The following is a 27,464-nucleotide window of genomic DNA, read 5'->3' as shown; positions in this document are numbered from 1 at the left end:
CTCAGATCAATATCTACTCAAGTGAATTTTTCCCCCCATTTCTATACTCATGTGGAGATTTTCAAACCTGTCTATGGGATCTGAATGCTCAATTCTCACTTTAATTTATCGGAACGGAATGTCTAAATCCCTCTAGACAGCACTGGGGAAAAAAATCAATCACAGCCTAATTATATTTTAAAAAGGTCTAAATAACTAAGGACGCAGGTATAATGCAAGCACCTACACATGTTGTAACAACTTTCATGATATGGGGAGCTTAAGCAACTGCTGAAGAAACACTGGTAACAGTCCTCTAAAGTTGCCACTGTTCAGACACACCACCACTTTACCAGAGGAGCCATATTTCCTAAGTCATCTTTTTCCCTGTTTGAAGATTAGTCATTAATTACTAGATTTGAATTCACATCTGTTTCCAACTCACTCAGTCATCATACTGCTGTAGTTCATAAGGCACTCCTAACTGTGAAAGCCATCATGTGGTTGGCAGCATTAGAGCTGCAATTGCTGTGATTTTATTCAATTTTAGGAAGTGAATGCAAGCCTTCTTGCAAGAAAAAACATAGGTGATAAATTTAATTAGCATGTGTGTGCTTTACCAGTAATTCTAGCAGAAATTCTTTGTCATAGCTTGTATCTTCCCCTTCAGGTAGAGCCGGTAACAAGCAGAGGTATGATGCCACCTGGTGGAGTGTGTTTGGGCTGCATAATATGGGGGGAGGGAGGAAATACAAAAGCCACTGAGTGATTTTTTTACATTTTATAAAAACTGCTGTTAACAAAAAAAATAAATAAATAAAAATGAAGACGACTTGATTGTGTTACCTGATCTGTAAAACTATCAAGAAAAAACCTTAGAGAGCCTTAAAAGTTACGTAAAGTTTTTATTTAGTTGCTTTACCTAGTAATTGCCTAGAGGAAATCAACACAACATTTACACTACAGAAAGTGACTAAGAAATAACAACAGATACAGCACACCATTCATAAAGAATTCAGATACAAAAATAGGAAACACAATCAGAACTTCCAGCTAAGATTTTCATTTCCATATATATTCAGATATATTTGAACAGACAAGACACACCGCCTTTAATATTTGCTAAAGTGGTCAAGCTAAAGCCCAGGGTAGAGTCTGTATGTTAAAGGCAGAGTACCTGTCCACATTAGACTTTTAAAATGTGTTTGCATGTTAGCTAATACATGCTAATATCACACTTTTAAACGTTAGTCTAGAAAAGGTCTACATTTTTCAAGATGAGGCTATTATGTTTGAACAGGAGAAAGCCAATTCTAACAAGTAGTTCAAGAGAAGATTTTTTTTTGTTCATTGCTACTGCTATTGTTTTTGTTAGTTTTACTAAAACTAAATAGTGGGAAAACTTACAGAATGACAAGACAGGCAGAAAGAAAGCAGTTTAACCTATCCTATAGTATCAGAGATCCCAGAACTGCATTAAGAATTGTTATAATAGCAGGCATAAAGGCACACCCAGTCAACTTACAGAATAACTATTTTAACTACAGCAAATATATACACTGTTACTTGTATGAAAATATTTGATCTGTAACTAAGATTAGTGAAAAGCATTTCTATTTTTCCCTGTTTCTTTATTTTATGCACTTGGCAGAACTTTGGGAGAAGGAGTGGCTCCAACTCAAATTCCCCCAGTGATTTCTGTGGGTCTTTAATGCAGCAATAAGTAAAGAAAAACCATTTTGAAATCATCATCAGGAAAACCTGAATTATTGTAAAGCCATAAAAAATGGCAGGACAACTCAGGGGCATGTATAGTTCCAAAATCTATTAACTCTTCTACTTTTAAAATGACTAGATTTCAAATTGATGGTGTTTCTTTCACTCTACCCAGAGATCAGAATTAAGGGAAAGATGCACTTTACAAGCAGAAAGTAGCAACCCAGCAATAATAAAATAAACTTCACCACACCCAGATGTGGCAAGTAGTCTATGTACTAGGTTCCACAAATGAATAAACTGAAGCACAAATGATTTGCCCAAGGTTACCCAGCAAGTCAGAAGCAGAACCCAAGAGACCCAACCCCAAATGTCTTCTTCAAACCAGGAGTCATAATTTGCAATGTCAAATTACTACAGTATACATGAAAAGGCTAGAAGACTAGCATCAAACAATGGAGATAAATAAACTTGAAACAGAAGAAATGAATTTCCATCTTTATGACTTACCTCAGGGGTCCACACAGCTTTTCCAACGAACCACGAGTGTCCACTGCTGCCACATTTGAAAGTGCAAAATCGTATAGTTCCGGGAAATGTGCAAAAGCTGCTCTCTAGAAAAGCCCCCCAAAATTTAATGAAAGGTTAAATTGACGTTTTCAGGGAGGAGGGAGGGATTGCACTGACAAGAGTTTAATAATAAAAAGACCCTGAGCATGAACATGTAAGAACTCCACCTTTCTCTGTGCAGCACCTAGCATAGAGTGGGCACTATTGGAGTAAAAATAATGAAAAAGCAACTATTTTTCTGCTTAGTACATGTGACTTACTATTCTTGTTCTTCTTAGATGTATTTATTTTTCTAACATGTCTGATAAACACTAGATGTTTTGGCATTACAATAGCCTCCTAATTGGCAGTAATGAAATTTTGGTAGAGACTGACAAGGTTGTGAAACTCGGGGATTTCACTCACCAAAGTTCATCTAACTCTGAACTTTAAAAGACGTGAAAATTTCAGTGAACCTCCGGAGGTGCAATTCAAAACTGCTGTGAAAACCCAAAAAGAAATCTCTTCACAGTCCTAATTAGCACCATGTGAAACATGCATAACGCTCTTGTGAAAAGTCCCATAATGACCACAGGTAGTCAGGATTTGGTTTATATCTCACCTGAAAGACAGCACTATTAGCAGCAGTATGCTGAGTACTTATTCTGGGGAAAAGTGACATCTATTGCATAATCAATACCACTTCCTCCTGCACCTAGGTTTCCCACACAAATAAGTCTTATGGAGACTGACCCTTTTTAGTTAATGAGTTGAAAAGATCAAAACTGGAGGTGGTATTGTTTTGCTGAAGCAGATAATAGACTTACTAATATTGACTGTCACTTTAGTTGGGTTCTCTGCACACACACACACACACACACACACACACACACACACACACAGGCTAATTGCTCTTTTATCTGCTCATGCAATTCGAAGTGTGTGTTATGTGAAGTTCTTCAGAATATTTTTGAACAAAACTATGCAAAGATAGGAACTGAAAGACTAGCACCATTCCTTTAATACAGCAGAAAAAAGCAAGATATTTCTTTTTGGAAAGACCAGAATCACCACCTTACTTGCAAATTATATTTTAAAAAATACATTAAAAGTGAAACCCAGTGTTTGCCTACCTGTAAGGAAGTAATTCTATCATAGTGAATTGTAGTCATCTCATTCTCTGTCAAAGCATTCCCAGTCTGGTCATTAATTTCAAAGCCGGTGTAGAATTTAAGCATGTCTAAAAGCTGAAACACGATACATATAAATTAGTGACGTATGAGAATGGGATCAGCAACTACCATATAAAACCTTGGGGAAGAGATGGAACCTAACATCTGAACTTCAGATAATGTGTATATATATCCTACAAGGTACCAATAATCTAGACAGAGAAATATACATGCACTGATCAGTTATATGTTTTGTGCATTAGCCAAAAATAACTTGAAACAAATTTTAAATGGAGATTCTATCTACAGTTTAAGAAAGTCCTAGCAATGGTCATAATACCCATCTCTGTATGCAGAAAGTTGTAAAATATTTCATATAGACACCCCTATATTGAATTTACATCCACATGGCCACCGACACATTACACTGAATGCCATTCATACTAATTCTTGTAAAAAGGCTATACATGCAAATAAAAAAACTATTCAAATACCACTCGATACATGTACAATGCAATGTTCCACATGTATGCACAATTAACTTCAAAAGTGACAATATCTCACACAGGAATGCTAAGGCTACAGTTCCAACCACAAAATAAAGGTATACCATGGAAGTGATCTCTTAAGAGACTAAAATAATTATTGATTAGCTTTTTAATCAAGGAAATTCTCGTAGGAGCTGCCAAGAGTTGAAGTTGAGACTAGTTACATAGGGAATTTAGCTTAACTGCCATGAGATAAAGCTGCAGAGAACATCTTAACAACAAATAACTTCAAGTACATAAAGTGAAGTTCTAGTGCCTGCAATACATGCATAACAAGTGAAAGAAATAAAAACAATCTGCCATGAAGTGATGAGGTATAATCTGGTAGGGTTTGCTTCAACAGTATCACAATGAAAAAGTAGAATTAATTTTTGAATGCTGCACTGCAATCATAACCACCCCTTTAGTAAAGAAAATTAAATTAGATTAAAATAAGCAAGAACTTCTTGAAACTGCTGGCACACTGTTTGCATAGATGCAGAGGCCTGGCACACTGACTGTACTGCTATATACTAAGGGGTTACTGGCTAGCCTGTTTTGGCCACAGAAGGAACCTTTCTTTAAAAAGAACGTAAACCCCATACAGCACCTCTGGAGGGCAAAGCTCCTCCTATCAACAGAAAGACTATATCTGGATACATCCAGGTAACAAATGGAATTTGCTATGAAGGCAAGGCAATCCAGCTGAAAATGAGAGGATCAAATTTCACTCACTTATGAGTGGTGCAGGACAACTGCTACAAATACTGGTCCTGAAAATAGAGTATCATAGAATATCAGGGTTGGAAGGGACCTCAGGAGGTCATCTAGTCCAACCCCCTGCTCAAAGCAGGACCAATCCCCAACTAAATCATCCCAGCCAGGGCTTTGTCAAGCCTGACCTTAAAAACCTCAAAGGAAGGAGATTCCACCACCTCCCTAGGTAACACATTCCAGTGCTTCACTCCCCTCATAGTGAAAAAGTTTTTCCGAGTATCCAACATAAACCTCTCCCACTGCAAATTGAGACCATTACTCCTTGTTTTGTCATCTCCTACCACTGAGAACAGCCTAGATCCATCCATTTTGGAACCCCCTTTCAGGTAGCTGAAAGCAGCTATCAAATCCCCCCTCATTCTTCTCTTCTGCACACTAAACAATCCCAGTTCCCTCAGCCACTCCTCATAAATCATGTGTTCCAGTCCCCTAATCATTTTTGTTGCCCTCCGCTGGACGCTTTCCAATTTTTCCACATCCTTCTTGTAGTGTGGGGCCCAAAACTGGACACAGTACTCCAGATGAGGCCTCACGAATGTCCAATAGAGGGGAACAATCGTGTCCCTCGAACAGCTGGCAACGCCCCTACCTATACAAATGCTGTTAGCCTTCTCAGCAACAAGGGCACGTTGTTGACTTATATCCAGCTTCTCGTCCACTGTAACCCCTAGGTCCTTTTCTGCAGAACTACTGCCTAGCCATTTGATCCCTAGTCTGTAGTGGTGCACTGGATTCTTCCATCCTAAGTGCAGGACTCTACACTTGTCCTTGTTGAATCTCATCAAATTTCTTTTGGCCCAATCCTCTAATTTGTGTAGGTCCCTCTGTATCCTGTCCCTACCTTCCAGTGTATCTACCACTCCTCCCAGTTGAGTGTCATCTGCAAACTTGTTGAGGGTGCAGTCCATGCCAACTTCCAGATCATTAATGAAGAATATTGAACAAAACTGGCCCCAGGACCGACCCTTGGGGCACTCCGCTTGATACTGGCCCAACGATCTAACCAGCTTTCTATCCACCTTCTAGACCATTCATCCAGCTCATACTACTAAAACTTGCTGGCAAGAATACTGTGGGATACCGTATCAAAATATATCAAGAGGACTCAAGCCTTTCTAGCTTTGACAGACTTCAAGATAAAGGACATGAGCAGAAAAAAAATTCACATCATTCTGGTTACCAGGTCCTTTTTCATTTCAAGTTGGACTTGATTTTAACAGTTGCTAGCCTATTAAATTTAGAAATGTTTTCTTTACCAGTTTTCTGATGGTGTAAAACATTGACAACTACCAGTTTGTGAAATATTAACTGCTAAGACCTTGTCAGCACATTAAAAGAAAAGAAGGACGGCAGTTAGAATAACGTGATTCTAATGTCAAATTTAGTAGGATGTTCATGAAGCCTTGTCAGTTTTGGAATTCACTCCCCAGCTATCAGGAATCAGGGCCTGCAGCAGAGCCAGTCTCCATCAGTACAGGCAGCCTGCAGCTGGCGGCCTGACTAGTTATACAACTTGATTGGCTGCAGAGGCCAGCAGGCCAACTCTTAAGCCAGCAGCAGCAGCTCACTAGCTTCTCAATGCTATTCCCACCACTGTGCCCACTCCAGCCTAGCACTCAGCCTTTCCTCTGTCCTGCCCTGCCTTGAAACCCTCCTTGCTGATGCCCTGCTCACTACAATTCCTGACCTCCAGTTTGACCCTCAGCTCCTGTTCCTGATTATGGACTCCAGTTCAACTCTTGGGTCTGGTACCCAGTTTCTGCCTTCCGGTTTTACCCTTGGCTTTGGCTCCGGCTGCTAGGCCTACTGCCCACTCCAGCCGCTAGGGCAGACTGCCCTCATCCCATTCTGCCTTTGGTCTAAAGTAGCCTAAACTGTTGAACTTCAGGGCATGCTCCATAAACCATTCATTTCCTATGGCTTCTGGGGAGGACTGAGTTGGGCAGAAGAAAATTTGAGGTCACAAATACAGCAGAAGATTTAAACTGATTATTGTTTTATCTGTGTTAGGACACATTGGGTGAATGTTATGTAGACTGTTTTAAAAACTGCTCAAAACACAGAGACAAGGATATAAACACACACATACATAGGTAATGCAAAAATAATGTTTTGAGGATTTAAAATAAATCTGTGCACAAAGTCTACTCAATAATAATCCAATTTTTAGTTTACTTCCAAAAAACGTGACACAAAGTAACCATTTTCAGCAAAGACAGATAACATGAGAAGAGGCAGCAAATATTTTGAGCTGCTTCAGAACTGAAGCGCTCTCTTCAGTAAGATCAAAACTCACCTGGCAGAAGAGATGGCCCTCCTTTTCCCTTTTAGCAAGGCTAGAGAGGTAACAATGAACAACAAGGTGGGAGTCATCTAATACTGTATTAAACCACCGCCGTGTGGGAAGCAAGGCCTAGAATAAATAACTTGGCATTAATAATAGTCTTAACATACATGATTTTGAAACCCATGGCTTTCCATATGTGTGTGTGTGTGTATATATATATATCTTCTCTGCATTTTAAGACGGCGGGTCAGGACAGTCCTGCATCAACAGATGGTGATGGTTATTTACATAAAAGAGAATCCTCCCAGAGACATCTATCCTAGAATGCAATTCACCTGTGCTGATTCCTGTTTAAGTGAGTGGATTTTGTGCAGGTATATGAATCCATGAGGGTGGAGCCTTTTACAGGATCAGGGCTCAGAATGCACACCTCACTATTGAGGTGTATTTGATTTGTTTGATTATTTGTATTTTGTATTTGAGTAGCAGGGCAAAGAAGCAATTATTTTATTAACGATATCCTTGACCTTCATATCTGTTGTACAATGCAAAGACGCTTTTTTGAGAACATTTTTTAAAATGTAAAAGCTGAGTCATTCCCTTATATTTTGTGTGCATATTTTATTTTTAAATTCAAATAATATTCAAGACTTGTATTTCTCATGACATCAATATCAGTAAATGTAATTCGCTAACTATAATAAAATAATAATCATTCCATCAAAGTTTACTGAAAACAATGGATCTCAGAATTTTTCACACATTAAACTATTTAAGCCTTATTAAAATCTTCCCTGATGTAAGGGAAAAGAGAAATGACTTCACTCCCACCACTGAAATACAGATATTACTTTTGTATATTATTGCAGCTGTTTAACAGCACCTATTAAGTAACAGTTTAGGACAAGAAATGAAGAATACCATACTCAATTGAAAATACAGATAGAATTGAAGCAGCCAGAATGTAGTTACCACTACTAAGTAATCAGAATGGGGGGGCGGGGGGGAAGGAAACAGTATGTCACTGCAGTAAGTAATGTAATAACTGTCATTCATAGTCACACACACACAAAAAAGCCATCAGTCAAACCACTACAGTTTTCTTCAAAAACATATCATTTGCAAGTGGCAGAATGGCCAAATAACTTAGATTCAACTGTAATGGATGTAATTTAATATGAAATGCCCTGCGGGGGGCAGAGGGGGAGAAAGACCTAAAATGTATGTAAAAATACTCCACTCACATGGGACATGCTACAGAGAAAAAAGAATACGATGGCTTTTTATAGCTAGTTTCTAGTTCGCCAGTTCCAAGCAGCACAGCAAGCTTCACAAATGATTTGAACTCGAACTCTGTACACATAGTAGAGATAGCAGACACTAAATTTACTGCTTCTTGGCCTTTTGGCTAAGATCCAGCATTGTACCCCAATCTGGGTCTATGCTGGTTATGTACTATGAATGTATCTTGTGAATCTTGTAACTGATACTTGTAATCTCATAACTCAAGCCTGACCCCAGATGTACAGTACCCTCCTTCTTAACGTGTGTAAACTTGATTTTAAACATTAGCTTTAATAAAAATGTCTTTTCTCCGGGGACAGTGCCCTGTACTTTCAAAGGGGTGGCCTGGCCTGGATGATCTAATTAGTCTTTTGTTACTAACTACTATGATCCTAGGAAACTAGGGTTTTTAGCAAACGGCCAGTTAACACTTATATTCCTGTATCAAACACTAAATCACCTGTACTTATGGTTTCTGTAAGTGCCACCATCATGATCTTTACAGAGTTTAATGAAGTTGAAGTAATTTAAAATAAACCTACTATTCATAGTGAAACTATATCAGCATCACTGATGTGTGAACTAATGCCTTTTAATTTTCCAAGTAGCTGCACTAGAGAAACCCAGAAGAATGTCACATCTCCAGTATTTGCAGAGATCATATTTTATAGAACCTCACTGCCCCCTTGGGTTGTTTTACAATATACTGTACTGCTTTTGTGGCAGGGAAACAAAAAATTCTTAATTTCTGAAGTAATTTGGCTATAGTAATAGAGTAAATTATGGCTTTTTTTGATAGCTCAAATGATTAGTTAATTTGCTATGACTATAAATACATTAACAGAAGCATAAAAATTGTAAGTACAACTAAAAATTAAAGGAATTTACAATTCGAATTTTCCTCTGAATTTCCCTCCTACAGTTAACCAAGGTATCATTTTGCTAGCTACATTCTGAAACAGCACACAGATGGTAAAAAAAAAGTGGACATTGTGAACTTTACACTACAGTAAATGCTACTTATTAGCCAACCCCTCAGTTGACAGCAAAAAGTTGCCATTATCCAACAGTTGCCAATAAGCAGAAGGGCAGGTTTGTGGGGCTATAGCCAGGGAAGGAAGCACTGGGACGTGGGCAGGACGAGAGCAGAGATATGCGCCATACAGCTCTGTGGACCCCCCTGGACCACCACTTCCCATGGAAAGCACAGGCATCTAAGCTGCTGCCCTGCCCATAGCCTTCCCTCCCAGCTTGGATTCCAAGAGGGGGTCCCCCCTTTGGGCAGGGATGCAGGAATCCCAGCCACTTACTTCCTGTGTAGTCCGCAAATGCAGGAAGGTTTGAGGGGCTGCAGCCATTGAAGGCACATCCCAGAGCTTCCTTCCCTGGCTGCAGCCCTATAAACCTGCCTGCAGTAGAGGCATATCTTCCAAAAAAGAGAGTTCTCAATAAGTGGCATGCTATTGCCAAAATCCAAATCCCACTAAAGTCAATGATGGACCGGTTCCCAGCAAAATGTTGCTATTAACCAGAAGATGTTAATATCAGGGTTGCTATTAAGCAGCATCCACTGTATCCACAGAAAGATCAATATACTACATTTTCCTATTACAACCAGTGAGGGAAACCAAACCAACTGTAATCCCACCCAAGGAAAGGTTCTTTGACAAAGCAGTGTTTTTCTCTGCCTATCAAGCTTGTCATGAACACAGCAGATGTTGATGTGAAAATCCTAACCCCAATTCAAGTCGGTCAATTGCAAAACTTCTATTGACTTCAGTAGCACAAGGCGTCTGTTCATCTTCGCTCATACCGGTGGTGCACCATAGCTGTCGCTATGGCAGGCTCCCTGCCGGCCCCACACCGCTCCCGGAAGCAGCCAGCGCAGTCCCAGGGGTGGAGGGGTAGGGGTCTCCCTCCGCAGCCCCCATTGACCAGGAACGGGGAGCTCTGGCCAATGGGAGCTATGAGGGCAGTGCTTGCAGAGAGGGGCAGCACACGGAGCCACATGCTCCCAGTCCCCTCCCAGGGGTCGCAGGGGCACATTGGCCCCTTCCTGTAGCAGCATGGGGCCAGAATAGCAGGGAGCCTGCCTTAGCAGCAGCCACGCTGCGCCACCAACAGGAGCCACCGGAGGTAAGTGCTGCCCAGAGGGAGGCTGCACCCCAAACCCCAGCCCTGAGCCCACTCCCACAGCCTGTACCCCCTCCTGCACCCCAACACTTTACCCCAGCCTGGAGCCCCCTCCTGCACCCAAATTTCCTCCCAGAGCCCACACCCCCTCCTGCACCCCAATACTCTTCCCCAGCCCAGAGCCCCCTCCTGCACCCAAATTCCCTCCCAGAGCTTGCATCCCTCACTGCCCCTACACCAGGCTCAGCCCAGATCCCACAACCACACCGCAAACCCCTCAGCCCCAGCCCTGAGCCTGCACCCCGTCCCAAGCCCAAACCCCCATATCCCAGCCTGGTGAAAGTGAGTGAGGGTGGGGTAGAGCAAGTGGCGGTGGGGGGGAAATGGAGTGAGCGGAGTGGGGCCTCGGGGAAGGGGCGTGGAATCTAGGAAGGGGCGGGGTAGATCCTGGATTGGCTTGAAATTCAAAAAGTGAATTTGGGCGTAAAAAGGTTGGAGACTACTGCTCTAGTGCCAAGACCACTGCAGTTTAATGAATCATCATTTAATCATGGTGTTAACAGATGCAGTCAATACCTCTTCCAAAAAGACTCATTGGTTTCACACATCAGTTGCAGATTGAAGTTTCTAAATCAGTGCTTGCAAACTTCTCACTGATTTTGAAGTCTTGTTGGACAGCCTTTCAGGCAGCTTTTTTTTTTTTTTTTTTTTTTTTAAATAAAGGAAATTACCTGGGCTTTCTGAGGCTGCAATTGGCAATCCAATGTTTTAGATGGCCCAAGGTACATTAAGAGCACAGCTCTTGTAATGGATCCAAACCTTATAACATTCTTGTTGTTTTCCAGAATTATTGCCTCTGCTCCAATCAGTGTCTACTTGTTTTGGGCAGTTTAAGTTCTACACTTGCACACACTGGCAATCGGCCCTGCTTGCAGTCATCAGTCGCCTGTGCAGCTACCATGGGGCAAACCCCTAACTATAGGGGGGCAAAGCCACTGTTTGCATGGGTGCAGCTTACCCCATTTTAAACTGAGGATATGTTTCACCAGTGCAAATTGTGGACTACTGCATGAAGAGGTTTGGTTTGGCAAGTCTGTGTCAGTGCACAGGACAACATGCGCTAGGCTTTTTACAGCCAGATTTAGTAATACATTTGAAAATTTTGTTCCCTCCAGACCTGGAGATTGAACCCATTTCCATCTGGACTAGTATGTTCTCTCCAAAAGGAAATGCTTTGGAGAGACAATATCTTACCTCTAGATCTATCATGAGTTCGATGAATCTTTCACAGTAATGAACTTTGTCCATGGAAAGAGGACCTAGGCACAAAAAACAAAAAATCCCTGCAGCTCATCATTTATTCAACATCATTGTTCCACCACACTTCAAAAATTATAAATATATCACATTTAAACAAGAGCTAAAAAACTGAAGCTCCCACAGCAACACGGCTATTAGCCAATAATTAACACTTCTTAGAGAGAAGGTGGGTGAGGTAACATCTTTATTACCTCGCCCACCTCTTCTCTTAATATCTGGGGAGCAACATGGCTACAACAATGCTGCAAATATTAATGTTTCTTAGCATTTAATCTGTATTAGATTAATAAAATTACTGGCTCATTCTTCCAGTACTCTGAAATGCTCCCCCAAAACCAAAATAGATTTTCAGATTTAATGAAGTCACAGGCCAAGGTTTTCAGAAATAACTAGTGAGTTTGAGTGCCTCAATTTAAGATTGGCCAATCTAACACACCATGAAGGGACCAGATTTTCCAAAATGCTGATCACCCACTCTCCAAAAATTAGGCCTCTACAGTATCTCAAACCTGAGCATGCAAAATTGAGGCTCCTAAAGTCACTAGTCACTTTTTTTTTTTTTTTAAATAAAAGTCATGGCCAAGAATTTTTAAAGACCTTTACAATTTCAAAGCAGTCAGTTCTGATTTTTGGAATTACCTAGTAGAGCTCAATTATGGATCCTAAGACTCTGAGTCGCACTAGGAAGTAGAGGAAGAACAAACAATAAGCAGCAAAACAGATATCTTCTTAAGACTCCTGGGCTGAAAGACCTGCTATTCAGAACTAGCAAGTATACTCAACTTTAGCACAGAGCACCCACTGGGCTTCCCAGTGCCTGAAAGCAAACTTTGGCTATCCAATATAGGGCACAGTTAACATTCAGAAGTAATAAAGGACAGCAAAATAAGAAACTAGATTTCACTTGGAGAAAACATTTTGTTTGATAATTAAATTTGAGATGCAAGTTATCCTTGGACCAGTCACCTTTAAGTCCTTTCCCCTAGCCTGACTGTATAATAAACATATGCATACAGTGGCAATGCACTCTCATAAGATAATACAACTGCATTTCCATAATATGTAGGTAAGAAAAGCGGTGTGAAACCAGTGCACGGAGGCTACAGAAGCATGCATAGGATCGGGGACATTCTGGAACCCTGCTTCAAGAGGATTACCTGAATGGCTCTGCATAGCAGCTATGTTTGGAGGTTGACAGCGGTTGGCCAGGGAGGACCAAAGTCAATGGATCCACTATTATACAAATCCAATAGATTTTGCCCCTTGACAAATCAAGGACATTGGAATGGAAACGGCTGCAGCAGCAGCCACAGCTTGGAATGTATAGTGGAAGATTCTTTCCCCCAGGCCTCATGGAATCCCCCTGCATCAAGCTTGATCACTCTAGATTGGTGCAGAAAACAGCCTTAAGCGACACACATAAGGTCACACAGCAAGTCTACAGCACAGCTGTGAATCATAAGGTTTTATTTAAATGAAGCTTCTCCTGCTAAGGTATTAAGATAAAAATATACAAGATAAGCACAAGATAAAAATATAATTAAAATAAAAATTTAAAAATATAACAAACAAATAAAACCAATCACAAGGCTACAATATAAAAAGGGAATAAGGGCATGGAGAAATGGGCCAAAAAGGGGGCCAAGACTAACCTTTCTAAAAATAAACTCTCAAATGAAATAGCTTTAACTTTTATTTTATTTTATTATTACAGGGTTGAGAGATGAGCCCTGACAGATGTCAATGTTATTGATTTAGGAAGTATCTTTTCCACTTTCCCTGCTGCTTTACAAGATGATTCACTAAGGGTTACGCTGACCCAGATGAAGGAGGCATGAGCAGAGCAGTCATACAGGAGCCTCAAATAGGTCTGTGGGGAGACTCTTAGAATCACACCAGAGAGGAGGGCACTGGGTCTGCATTAATGAATATCCAGTTTTCTAGTATCTTCCAGATGCTAGGAATTTTGGTCTTATAGCAACCTAATGCACTACTACAAGCTAACATTTTCCAAAACTAACAACAGGGGTCCTGAAGGAGCTATAGCCTAAGCTGATGCTGAAATTGTAGTAATAGCCTTTATTGTACAGGAAGCAGTGTTAAACCCTGCGCATTTTCCTTCAAATGGAATACATTTTCCTTCAAAATCGGGCATGCATATTTTCTTGTCAGACCAATTTTCTGCTGAAGACACATGAAACCCCACTTTTCATATATGTTTTTGTTCTCCTTACTGTAACCCCACAGTACTGAGAGTGCAGGCTAATGTTGTGGACTTAAGTGCTTTGCTGAATGTGGGACTTAAGTATTTGCTTAAATTCTATTGTCAATGGGACACAAATCCTTTGTTGAACAGTGATGAACTTCAGCACCTGTCTAAATGCTTTGCTGAACTTGGGACTTTGTTCCCTCTGAAGCTTCTGGCACTGCCAATGTCAGAAGACAAGATACTAGGTTAGATGGACCATTGGTCTGACCATGCATGACCATTCTTATATTATTACAACCGAGAAGAAACTCGGTAAAGTATCATTCCAATTTATTTTATTTAAAAAAAAAAAAAATAGAGATTTAAACCCCCTGAAGACAGATCCATGCAGGCAGATCCTATATCCACACAATTTCTCACTGAAGTAAATGTCCAAACCTATTGGATCTGACGGAAGGATTGTGGCCTTAATAGTTGGTTTAGCACCATAGGAGCTTCTAAATGATACCTAAAAAAATACATACACATTATATACATGCATGCACATGAAGTTACCTGAGTGGGGTATTGATTTTAGCACACAGATAAATTTCTGGATGAGCTGTGAAAGAAATCTTCTCTCTCGATATGCCCTAAAAATCAGACATAGGATCAAAGCATTAATATTTCATAAATGCTGCCTAGAAGTATATTACATTCCTTATTAGCATAAGAGGTTCTAAACTGAATGTAATTTATATCCAGGGTAAGTTTATTTTACTAGAATTGTTTCCGGGAACTTTGAAATTGTACCTTAACTCTTCCGCATCATTTTTAAAACAGCAGCAGCAAAACCAAGATATTTTTTGTCAGCAATCATTTTCTCTTATCATCAATCAAAGTGACTTATCCGTTAGCATAGCCAACATTTGTAACTTTACTGCAAAGAACTCACTCACTGATTACCACTTTATCATTGAGTCAAAGAAAGTACCAGTAAGTGATCGCAGTGCAGACAGCAGGTAACTATTGATGCATCACAGATGTATGCTGCATCTTACGCACAGCAGAATGAAAGTGTTTGGAACAGTTAATATTGCTGAGTAAGGGATACATAAACTTCTTCAAAATAAACCATTAAGTGTAAGCAATAAGGCTTAAATAATTTCTGAAATCTGTGAGAAAGGGAAACATTTATTCATCAACTATATGGAATGTTAAAATGTTCTTTTTCGGTTTTCATCATATAGATTTTTTTAAGATCTAGTTAATCTGTTGATTAATTGGCGATGATTCAATAAATAACCCCTATAAACATTTCACATGGGATAATCTGCTGGAATGTTGTTCTATAACGCTGTGTCCAGAAGCAGTGCACTATCAACTGCTGATTTCTGTCACTCCAAGATCTATTTAATTCAAACAGATTTATCTCAGGAATACTAAACTGAACCACTAGCAATACATTACATGTTTTGAATTTAATATAAAAAATGTTTCTATAACATACTGCATTCGTGTCTTTTCATCCATTTTCTCATCATTCTTCTTGATCAGATTCCAAAATTTTCTAAGCTTTGGTGTCTTTTTCAGTTCTTGTTCCAGACGTGCCTGAAAAGGTGAAATGGTATTTAGCCACCAAAAACAATTATGAACTCCCTTTCGTTATACAGGATAAAAATTTAGTTAGCAGGAAAGGGGAAAAAAAAATATAGCACCATGCACAAATAAAAATCTAAAACTAGCCATCCAACAACATGATCAGGTTTCCCCAAACCTATTCTCAAGTAGTACCTCATACAATCAAGGTACTAACACTTCATGGTAGAGACACATTGCACGAATTAATGATCTACTGATTAGTCAGACCTAGATTGTCTGTTGAGAGTCTTTAGAAAAGACTCATCTTCCAATATTCACATCCTGGGATAAAACATTTTTTAGAAAAACAACAACAGAAAACCTCACTATCAAAAAACACTGAAAATCTGATTACTTTTTATTGACTTAATCGAAAGATCTGCAGTAGTGAAGCCCACAGAGTATTTTTGGTTTATGAATTAATAACCAGTGTGACAAAGTTCCTCCTCTACCTTGGTGGGTCTTGTGCTTATTAGCAGATTTGCTCGCCTTGGAGCTTCACTGCAGCCCTCAGCTTGGCCATTTTACTGAACCCACAGTCCAGGTCAACTCCTCCTGTGTCTGACCAGGAGTTGGGAGGATTTGGGGGGAACCCGGGCCCACCTTCTACTCTGGATTCCAGCCCAGGGCCCTGTGGAATGCAGCTGTCTAGAGTGCCTCCTGGAACAGTTGTGTGACAGCTACAACTCCCTGGGCTACTTTCCCATGGCCTCCTCCCAACACCTTCTTTATCCTCACCATAGGACCTTCCTCCTGGTGTCTGATAATGCTTGTACACCTCAGTCCTCCAACAGTCCGCGTTCTCACTCTCAGCACCTAGTGCCTCTTGCTCCCAGCTCCTCACACACACCTAAACTGAAGTGAACTCCTTTTTAAACCCAGGTGCCCTGATTACCCTGACTTAATTGATTCTAACAGCTTCTTGATTGGCTGCAGGTGTTCTAATCAGCCTGTCTTAATTGTCTTCTGAAGGTTCCTGATTGTTCTGGAACCTTCCCTGTTACCTTACCCAGGGAAAAGGGACCTACTTAGCCTGGGGCTAATATATCTGCCTTCTATTACTCTCCTGTAGCCATCTGGCCCAACCCTGTCACACCAGATAGTAATGTCTTGTTTAGTGAATTTTCTTCTTTTTGTGTGGTTATTTTCAATTGTTTGTATTAAGAAAAAAATAAAACACCATACTCTATTGTATATTAACTTTCCTTGTCTCTAAAAAAAACAAACAATTTTTCAAAATACACAAATACTTTTTTCCTGGGAAAGACAAAAAAAATAGATCAAGTAAAAGCCATCACAGACCATTCATTACAAGAGACATAATGTACTAGAAGCTCATTAAAGAAAGTTAAGCTGTGCAAGGATCAATTGAAGCATACAGGAACATAAAAGTGAATTAATGATCATGATATCCTTAGCTATAATAATTAGAAATAACTCATTTGGACACCCGAAAAAGATTTTAGTTAGAATTGCATTTATCTCACAAAATGACATAGGTATGTAATACACATTAGCTCAGTATATTTATTCAATTAAAAAATCATTACAGTTGCAAAATCAAGCACTCAAAAGTTAAGAAATGCCAGAAGCAAAGTTTCCCCTATGGAAAAATAGTACGTGATCATGGACTACCATAATTCATACACGCAAGGGTGAGAATTTAAGATGTTATGCGCCACCTTAATTCAGACTTATCCTAACTTCTGATTTTCTCACTTTGCAATTATATAGAGGGTGGTTTTTCATGCAATTTCCTAGGTTTTTAAAAAATGCAAACTGGAAAGAGAAATTTCATCATGTGAAAGCTCATTGACTCCAACATGGTTCATCAGTATGGTTATAATCTTTGGACCAAGGGCACAGAACTGTGCCATTTAAGTTAACAGATAGTATATAGAAAAGGAGTACTTGCGGCACCTTAGAGACTATGCTCAAATACATCTGTTAAACTTTCATGAGCTACAGCTCACTTCAGCTGTAGCTTCTGGAAGCTTATGCTCAAATAAATGTTACTCTCTAAGGTGCCACAAGTCCTCCTTTTCTTTTTGCGGATACAGACTAACACGGCTGCTACTCTGAAGCATGTCAGATAGTATATAGGTTATCATCATCTGTGTGAACCACTATAGGGAGATTAGGTACACACTTTGCTAGTGTGTTTCAGGGCTACTTGCTGACAGCAGTGGAACAGAGACCCAGGAATCTTGGGTTCTATTCCAGATTCTGAGGATAGGGTATCTAATGCTTACAAACCCTTCTGTCACTAGCCTCTCCAGTGAGTCCTTATCCACATCCCCCTGTCAGCTCACAGCTCCTCACCCCAGTTCCAGTCCCCACCACATACACACACATCTTGGTTCCTGATCCCAGACCCAGCTCCCCCAACTAAGCTGCATATCGCAATCCCTAACTCAATTCTTACTCTCTTCATCAGTTCTATCCACTAGTCTCGATCACCCCACCACCACCCTCACCCGCCCCCACATTCCTCTGCATTCTAGTCAGGCTGCATTCCAGTGGAAGCCAGCAGGGGAGCATTAACAACACAGGAGACATTCTCTCTGCTTACAGAAAAGGAGTACTTGTGGCACCTTAGAGACTAACAAATTTATTAGAGCATAAGCTTTCGTGAGCTACAGCTCACTTCATGGCTCACGAAAGCTTATGCTATAATAAATTTGTTAGTCTCTAAGGTGCCACAAGTACTCCTTTTCTTTTTGCGAATACAGACTAACACGGCTGCTACTCTGAAACCTGTCTCTGCTTACAGTTCCTGTTGCCACAGTGGCCCTCTGGCTGCCAGACAAAGCAACTGCAAGGAAGGTCCTTCTTAGCCTCTTCAGGTGCAGCCTAGAGCTGGAGCATGCTCCATACAGATGGAGTCTACAGAGAATTTAGCAGTCACAGTAACAGGTACCTACTGAGCATATGTAAACTGAGATTTTCTCCAAGGTTCATAACTTGGCCAGATCTGAGCCCTCTTCACAGGGAAAGCAGAAAGCACATTCCTGACACCAGGGGTGATCTCCCCTGACAGATTTCAAGTCCCTGTTCCAAAGCATGGAGGTGCTAGAGTTTTTCATATGATTACAAGAATGTTTTAAAATTGTCAAAACAATGCATTTTTCCCTGAGCTTGTTCTGAGAAACAGTTGATTTGTTTTTGCTGAATTTAAAAATTATTATTAATAAGACGCGTGGCATGGAAGCTCTCTCAACCCAACTGGTTAAAGTTTGACAAAGTTACAAACAACCAAAAACAGGTCTCATAATGGAAAGTATTAGGAAACCTTAACTGCAATAATTGCTATCCCTGCTGCCTATAATACAATTAAACTAATTTTTGTAAAAGGATGTGGTAGATCAAGTAAAGAGAAATTTTTGGCAAACGTAAAGGAATTTCTTTTTGAAAGCATTGTATAGGATTTTAAAGTATAAATCTTCCATTAAAGTTCATGGACATTTCATACTTAAAGCCTTGTGCACTCTTTGGAAGGTGTTTTGCCATTTTTTGTGATAAAATACTTACAGGTTGTAGGCCCATCCACATTGGCAGGGAGATGAGCTGCTGCACCTGACCCCTGATCAAATCCACTTCCTGTTACAAAGGTATTAAACAGAGAAGTCAACTTAGAGCATTTAAAATCTGTTTACAGAAATATTATCTTGCAAGCATATTCCTAACACCTTTATGGGCTCTACCCTTCATATAAAAAAAAAATACACAAACTATTCTAGATTTAGAAGATTTCAAACAGTTAAGAAAGAGTTATGCTCTACACAATGCCATGCTATCTAACAACATTAACTGAATTATTTTAAAAAAAGAAAAGGAGTACTTGTGGCACCTTAGAGACTAACAAATTTATTAGAGCATAAGCTTTCGTGAGCTACAGCTCACTTCATCGGATGCATTTGGTGGAAAAAACAGAGGAGAGATTTATAAATCTCTCCTCTGTTTTTTCCACCAAATGCATCCGATGAAGTGAGCTGTAGCTCACGAAAGCTTATGCTCTAATAAATTTGTTAGTCTCTAAGGTGCCACAAGTACTCCTTTTCTTTTTGCGAATACAGACTAACACGGCTGCTACTCTGAAACCTGAATTATTTTAGGAATTTTCTGTTTTGGTTTGCTTTCACAAATCCTCTGTCAGTACAAGACACTTAAGTTTTCTATTTAATCCATGAAACCCTTTTACCTAACTAACTCAAAGCAGTGTGTTCAACTTAGCAACTGTCACTAGGTTTAGTGACTTTTTGGTTTCCCTAGCAAGAAAATAAGTGTCAAAGTGACCAGTGACAAATCTAGCGACTTTCACTGCCAATTACAGTGACATTCAGAGAAAGAAGTCACCAATAGGTATAGTCACAAAATCATTCACAAGCAGCTCAATAGTGTTAATAAAATCCATTCCATGCCCTTCTTGCTACATTCTGTTGCACACCAAGTCAATTACGTCTCAATTGAGCATGTCCTCAGAAAGAAACGCATTCCAAGGCTTCTTGGGCTAAGATCACTATAATCTGCAGGCAAGGAAAAGAAGTTTGTGGAGGGTAATTAAAGCCTGGCACACTTTGGAGAGAGCAGCACATTTGCTAGGGCTTGTTTTTACCCAAATGTGCTCTTGCTTGCTGCTCCATAGTAGATAGCACACCCTGTTATGCAGGGAAAGAAGGCTAACGAAGTAGGCAGGGCGGGGGAGGCAGGTTAGCCAGCGAGGAGAGCCACTCTGATGGAATGAGACAGGGCCATGTGCCCCAATGAGGCAGGGGAGGCACTGTGCCTCCAGGATTGAAGTCATTACTACAGGATCAAAGATGGAGCTAGCTTGATTTCAGTTCCCCTTTACTCCTTCCCCTGGCTTGGCCTGGGGTTAGCTGCCCAACTGTTTTCAGAAATGAAACCCTGGAAAAAGGGGGAAGGGGTCTGGCTAGCAGATTTTTGTTTTTAAATCTAATTTCTTGGTTCCCTGCAGCGCTGAGCTCAGGTCAGGCGAATGCCCTCTTCTCCATGGTTCTGAGCTCTCCCTTTCACTAACCTGTCAGCTCAAATCCAGGATGGCAAGAAAGGGAGGCTCAGCTGAAATTAACCTACCCCAGCCAACCAGTGCTGCAGTATACAGAGCGCCCTTCCAAATGAGCGGAGGGCTGAGGTTTCCTTCCCAATGAGCAGAGTGCACCCTCCTGATGATGACTGTGTACCGTTGTAGTTGCTTCTGGTGTGCAGCAGAATGTAGTAAGTGGATCATGGAATGGATTTTATTAACACTATTGAGCTGCTTGTGAATGATTTTGTGACTATACTTGCCTGTATATGTGGTGTGTATCTGGGTGTTGAATTCTCTGGAAATGTTGTTCGGTGTCAATCTTATTTTTGACTCCTTCAACAACTACATCGAGTGACTTTTCAAGGTTTGTCTGGTGACTTCCTGCTATATGGAGCTGGCAATTCAAAGTGAAGATAGACAAGATGTGACATGACCATCCCAATCACTCCCTATGATCAGCGACTGTGAATGCTCTCATTTCCTTCCTTTCACTATCCCCTCCACATACCCTAGTAGCAGCACAAAAAACTCATTTGTCTTATGACTCCCATTGCTCCACTCACTCCCTCATACTTTTCCTCAACCTGATGAGGGTTTTTTCTTCACTCATAATAGAAGCTTCTTATAGTCTTCCCAAAATCTGAAAAATCCTCCCTTGACCCAACTTCTTCTTAATGCACCATCTATAGAATTACTGAATGCTCCATCTACAACTCTGCCCTTGCTCTCCACCCATTTAGTTTTTGCTCTTTCCCCTCCACTGAAACTGCTTTCCACCAAGGTCTCCAATGACCTCTTTCTAGTCAAGTATGAGAGGCTCTACTCTATCTTTGACCTTTCAGACCTCCACAGTTTAGCATATGCCTTCTTAAACCACTATTCTAACTTATCTTGTTCCCTATTCCATCTAAGATTCCAGCCTACATCACCAGTTTGCTCCCAGTTCCAGTCTCCTCCCACAAGCACCTTCATAATTCCTTCCATACTGTGCTATGCATATGGAACATCCTCCCCATATTAGTCCATGAATTCCCACCATGTTCTCTTTCACAGCCCTGAAGATCTACTTTTACGATGATGCCTCTGAGAAAAAAAGTTAACTCATAATAGCTAAGCAGAAGAACAACAAAGATACCCAATATTTATCTTATTTGTTTTCATGCAATATATTTTTACAAAAAAATTAAAACCACCTAGTTATGCACATATCTGTATGTAAACAAATTTTTATTACTGTTTCTCTTAACCACTCTCCCCCATTCCTTCTGGTCATTACTTCTTAGATCCTGTCTTAATTTTATCGTAAGATCTTTGGGGGACAAACTATATTTGAATCTATTTCTATAGCACCTAGTGCAATACATGTAGGTTTGGAATGATTAAATATAGTATCTGCAAACATCTGTAAAAGTTCAATTCACCACACACACATAACCCAATAAAAATAATTTGCATCACTGAAATGTACACTGAAATATACAAATAGTCAAAGAAAGAAAAATGCTGCTTGAGAATAACTTAAATTAAACTCTAAGGATATTTACTTTATACTTCAACTTGTGAACAATTTGTGTTTTAACAATTATAAAGCTTTAACTTTTCGAATCTCAGTGATTACTGTCATTAAATAATTATTGTCTGACCCTCCCCATAATGTCCTGCAACTATGAAGATTTAAATTGATTAAAAAACTAAAAAAAAAATTAAAAATAAATATTGTATTGGTATTATCCATCAAAAAAAAAAAAACACCACACACCAGAATTCTACCAAGCTTAACTACAACACTGAATTTGACTGGCGATTTGTAGGTGAAAATATAATACAAATAATGAAAAAACCATCACCACCATGAATGACAGGGGAGCAACACTTCAAATAATATTTGTGTGTAAAAAACTTATGCTCCAGAGAAGTCACACTCTGGACAAAAGCTAGTTCAGCATCAAACATCCACTATATGTATAATGCAAATTGTACCAAGTTATGATCTATAGTTTTATACCGCTTCCACTAGAAACTAAACATATACTTTTGTGTTTGCTTTTTAAAACAACTATTAGTGCGGCAATACATTAATAACCAGAACTGGTTAGAAAGGGGAAAAAATTTTTAAGTCTTTTTTCAATATTTCATCAAAATTTAATTTACATGGAAGTTTTCCATCCAGTTCTTAAAAGACACAATTATAAAATAAAAGCACATTTCCCAGTATAATATATAGTTATAAATTTTACTGAGCTTAAGACTCAAATAACTAAGTCTTACGCCCTCTTAAGTCTTCTATAGTACACACTCCACTTATTACAGCAATAAATGTCCCTCTCTCAACTTTGAGATAAGACATTGCATCCTCTTGCATGCCCTTTGCCATAGCAGGATAGTCAGTAGTTGGAAGGAGGGAGAAGGGAACGGAAGAGTACACAAGAGCCACAGCAACTATCACAACCTTCCCTACTGCACCCAACTCCTGAGGACAGGAATTTCAATGTATGTCCTATTTAGCAGACTCACCAATTAAATCAATCCAGCTCTCACCTGGAACACTACAGCCATATGGAAAATATTCAAACATGTTCAGCATAACTTACTAAACTGTTGAAGCAGTGATCAAGGAAGAGAAGGAGGACTGTCTGTTCATGCAGAGACAGTTCACTGTCACTCTCATCTAATGATGCTTCCAATATACATTTGAAAAAGAAAGGAAAGTGCTCTGGCTTCTTTTTGAATGTCTAGAAATAGAAGGGAAAGTTGTATTTTCAATTAGCTCCAGTCAAACCTGTTTACTGTCTAAAAAAAAAAAATTTAATTCCTTATCAAAATCCACACATGAAAACATTGTGGCTGATTCTCTGCCCTACTTTGGTCCCTTTATGCTTCTTACACAGTACAAATGGAGCAGAGATTGGCCATATCTTCCTGTTCCAGAATTCCCATGGTGTGCAGGAGTCTCCGGGGCAGAGCACTGGCTGGCTTTGACACACATTTTACCCCGTTTGTGGCACAGGTGATGTGCTGGGGAGGAGGTATGTCAGAAACCTGGCAGGAGTACTCCATGTTTTGGTTAGGCTCAGCTAGCAGAGGGGCCTATGGGACTGTTACCAGCTGGTGCCAGTTAGATCAGCACCCACACCACTCTAACCTGTGTCCAGTCCCAGTCAGAGTATCAGGGAATCAGGTGGATTCTGACTAAAAAAAAAAAAAAAGTCACAGCTGTTTGGTGGTGAGAGCAATGCGTCTTCCTCTAGCTCCTACCCCACAAAGCCACCATAACAGGGGAACTCAACAATCTCAGCAGAGAAAACAAGGACTGAAGATCAGGGGGACCAGTTGCCCCTCCAGAATAAGACAGATAGGAAGGTGTGAGGAGGCTTGCACCTGTCACTTCCCATGCAGTACCTTTGCTGATACAGAAGCTGCAGAAACCTGAGCAAACCGAGTCACTCATCCAGGCTATTTATCTGTCCTGTTTCACTAACACTGAAGTAATTCCCTTCCCTTTCTCTTGTAAGGTCAATATAGTGGGCACTATTAAAAAGTAAACTAACACACTACTGACTTTACTATACTATCACCTGCCTATACTTGGAATGTATTGAGGTACAATGGGATTTTTAGTAGCAGGGTTTTTTTTTTAAACTTTGCACATGGTATATTTTTACATCTAATGGGGATCACTATTTGAGCAGTGCTTAAAAGGTCTATAAATTGATATAGATATATATTTTAAATCTGTAAATCATATTAGGAGGAAAATGTGCCTCTGCTCTAAAGTTTGCATATTATATTTCTGCCTAGATTATATTGTTGATACCTGCTTAAATATATTTAAAAATAAGAGGTTTACTTAAGAAAAGGTATTCTGAACTAGTTACTAATAAGTAAAGTATAAATAAAGCATTTTCACTTTATATAAGCCACAAAAATACACTCAAACGTTTCAAACAAGAAACTGACAGAGATAAAATAGTTGTCCTACTTCCAGTGATACATTTTCACACACAAATGTAATTTCCTCTCCGCATTTTTCTTTCTACTACCAGAAAAAATCCTTCACCAAATGCCAGACTTTTTGTCAAGTGTCCAAAAAAAAAAAAAAAAATCTGAAATGCAAAGGCATTACATAGTAGAACAAATGATTTCATATCAAAAGAAATCTTTCGTCTGTCTACTGCTTTTCTCAAAAAAACAAAACAAAAGCATACAACTGTTTGAAGTACTCTGGCAGACAACCTCAGAAAACACACCATTTACTTTTAACATTGTAGGCTCTGCTACCTTCCATCACTTTAAGTGGGCACAGTGTGAAAGCTGCAACTTGTGGATCAAAGTCAATGCTAGCTGTAACTGAAATTGGTTACCTCCCACGCAGGTACATTTTCTCTGAACTTCTCATTCACCATACAGCAGATTGACATTAAATAGGCCTTACTGGACACCTCTGGAGAATAATTCATCCACAGGTAATTTTCAAGGTACTGGCTGTGAAGAGAAAGAATTTCTCATTAGTTTCCACCACCCACCTAATCTGTCACTTATCTGAAAAAAAGCATAATTATCTACAGATTTTTTTTTTTTTTTTATAAACTATCTTTACAATTTGTGAGTAATTCCTGAAGTTAAATCTAATCTAGGTCATTGCAGCAAAACTTACTGGATAGGCACAGTATATGAAGAGAGATGAATTACTCATTTGGAAGACTGTTGATTAAAGAGTTTTTACGCGTACTAAGTGGTGACAGCAGAATATCATAAGCTTGGACATTATTTCATGTTGATTTTCCAGTAGAAGAGAATAACTCAATTTACTGCATATGATAAATACTTCAGATGCTTCCTCTAGTACTCAGATACAAATGCCTGCTTTCTCTCATGAAAGAAAGCTCTATGGCATAACACCACACTTTATAAAAAGATTATTAATATACATATTTTACTTGATAACAGAATATGACTAAGCATCAGCAAAGATTATACATATAAGTGGTCTACAAAGGCAACAAAATGGTGTAGTTCCACAGGGCAACCAATCTAAAGTAATTAACACATTAGACTGAATAAGACCCCAAATCCTAATTTGCCTTTGCAACTGCAGAGCCCACAAAAGCTCCATGAGCTCATATTTATTTATTTAACAGCAGTTCTATCCAAAACCAGAATGCCTGAGCACCACACACAAACATTAATGGATTTCGCCTCACAATGTCCCCTGTGAAGCAGGTAAGTATAATTACACTAGTTTTACAGATGGGGAAACAATCACAGAACAGTTAAATGATTTTCCCCAAGGTCAGAAAGAATATCAATGGCTGAGTCAGGAATAGTAATCAAGTCTCCTTAGTCCCAAGATTTGGCCTTACTTGCCCCCAGCCCCTTTCAAAGACTGCAATCCATCTGTGGTTTGTATGACAACCAGACTCAGAGGAACTATATTGGGGAAGTAAGGGCATGTTCAGTTTTCCTGTAATGTCTTAGCTGGGAGGCTGTTTTTTCTTCTTTGACTGATAAGCTAAAGCCCTCTGCAAGGAAAACAACTCTAAAAATAGAGGTCAGTCAAAAGAGATGAATCAAGGTCACTTCTGACAAAATAGGCCTTCACTCTTGATGGGAGCCATGATTTGATGCTACAAAACAGGCAACCTCCAATTCCCGTAAATCCTTCACTCCTGAGGGGAGCATATAAGGAAATTCTGCATGCTGAACTGAATGGAGGAAGACAGAATATCTAGGAAGTTTCCACAGGCTTTTCTTTGAGATGGTACGATATGAGACCAGAGTAAGTATTTAAATAAACAAAGACACTAATAGTTATAAAAATTACACAAATAAAATAAACTATAAATTAAACAAGAAACAGTGTTCTCGGTAATTCTCACTTTTTACAATCTATGACATCAAATTAAGTAATTTCTTTACATTTAAAAAATCTCCAACTAATATGTTAGAGCGTGATCTGAAGTTTCACATACCTTGCTTATAATTGAAAGGTAAACTAAAGCCCTTTATCAAAGATAAATAAGCCTTGAAGTATTACAGATTGAATAAAGGAATGCTGCTATTTAATTTGCCATTGTTATTAATTTGCTTCCCAAACATTACAAATATTTCATAAACACTTCTCCATCTGACAACAAACTTCGAGTTACCCATGGATGTTAGATGAACTATCCCAACAATTTTATATAGAATTTTTATAGAAAATATATTATTATTATTATATTATTATTTTATATTATATTATTATAATATATTATTATATTATAATTATATTATTATTATTTATATATATTTTTATAGAAAAAAAAATTGTATCAAAAGGGTATATAGTTCTGCACAAAAGGAGAGCAATGCCTTAGCAGTAACTTCTCTGCCCAAAGGACTTGCATTCTAAGGACAAGGTTGGTGCACCACAATACAGTGCAGAAATGGAGTGGCACAGGGCCATTCTAAAGATGGAGGGTTTGCAGGATTAGCCCTCTATGTATAATTCGTTGGGAGAGGCACGTATGCACAATTGGGCCCAGAGTATAGAGAGTGGGCAGCCCCAATAGGTGAAGAAAAAGCCTCACATCACTCAGAGACTCTTCTGCGCTCTTTGAAGATTCTCTGATTCTTGCAAATGTGCTTGCCCAGTCATCCTCAACTGGTAGAATGGTAGCGGATGGGGCCTCAAGGATAGGGAAACATGAAATGTGCATATGAAGATGGAAAAGATTGAGGCTCTGATAGGGACATGGAGATAGGGAGAGACAGAAAAGACACAGGGTTTAGAGAAATAGTGGGGAGTATCAGCAGTATCAGCACAAAGAACCTCTAATGCAACTTAAAGAATGTGAGCTTA

The 27,464-nt window shown here is 39.4% G+C and overlaps 1 protein-coding gene across 1 annotated transcript in view; it reads right to left on the bottom strand.

The window, feature by feature from the left end:
• The window catches only part of AQR (aquarius intron-binding spliceosomal factor), a 125,163-nt gene that overhangs the window by 76,222 nt on the left and 21,477 nt on the right, over nucleotides 1-27,464 (bottom strand). Inside the window, exons 8-17 of the mRNA XM_043516838.1 lie at nucleotides 24,985-25,105; nucleotides 23,215-23,355; nucleotides 19,105-19,173; nucleotides 15,443-15,543; nucleotides 14,509-14,585; nucleotides 11,679-11,743; nucleotides 7,017-7,133; nucleotides 3,378-3,491; nucleotides 2,206-2,309; nucleotides 600-702 (exon numbers count right to left, since the gene is read on the bottom strand). Coding sequence (XP_043372773.1) covers nucleotides 600-702; nucleotides 2,206-2,309; nucleotides 3,378-3,491; nucleotides 7,017-7,133; nucleotides 11,679-11,743; nucleotides 14,509-14,585; nucleotides 15,443-15,543; nucleotides 19,105-19,173; nucleotides 23,215-23,355; nucleotides 24,985-25,105 — 1,012 coding nt within the window. The remainder of the gene's footprint in view (nucleotides 1-599; nucleotides 703-2,205; nucleotides 2,310-3,377; nucleotides 3,492-7,016; nucleotides 7,134-11,678; nucleotides 11,744-14,508; nucleotides 14,586-15,442; nucleotides 15,544-19,104; nucleotides 19,174-23,214; nucleotides 23,356-24,984; nucleotides 25,106-27,464) is intronic.

The sequence above is a fragment of the Dermochelys coriacea genome, chromosome 6 (genome assembly GCF_009764565.3).
Source record: "Dermochelys coriacea isolate rDerCor1 chromosome 6, rDerCor1.pri.v4, whole genome shotgun sequence".
NCBI classification, from domain to species: domain Eukaryota; kingdom Metazoa; phylum Chordata; order Testudines; family Dermochelyidae; genus Dermochelys; species Dermochelys coriacea.
The sequence above is the reverse complement of the archived record's forward strand: the minus strand, read 5'-3'. Positions and strand labels throughout refer to the sequence as shown.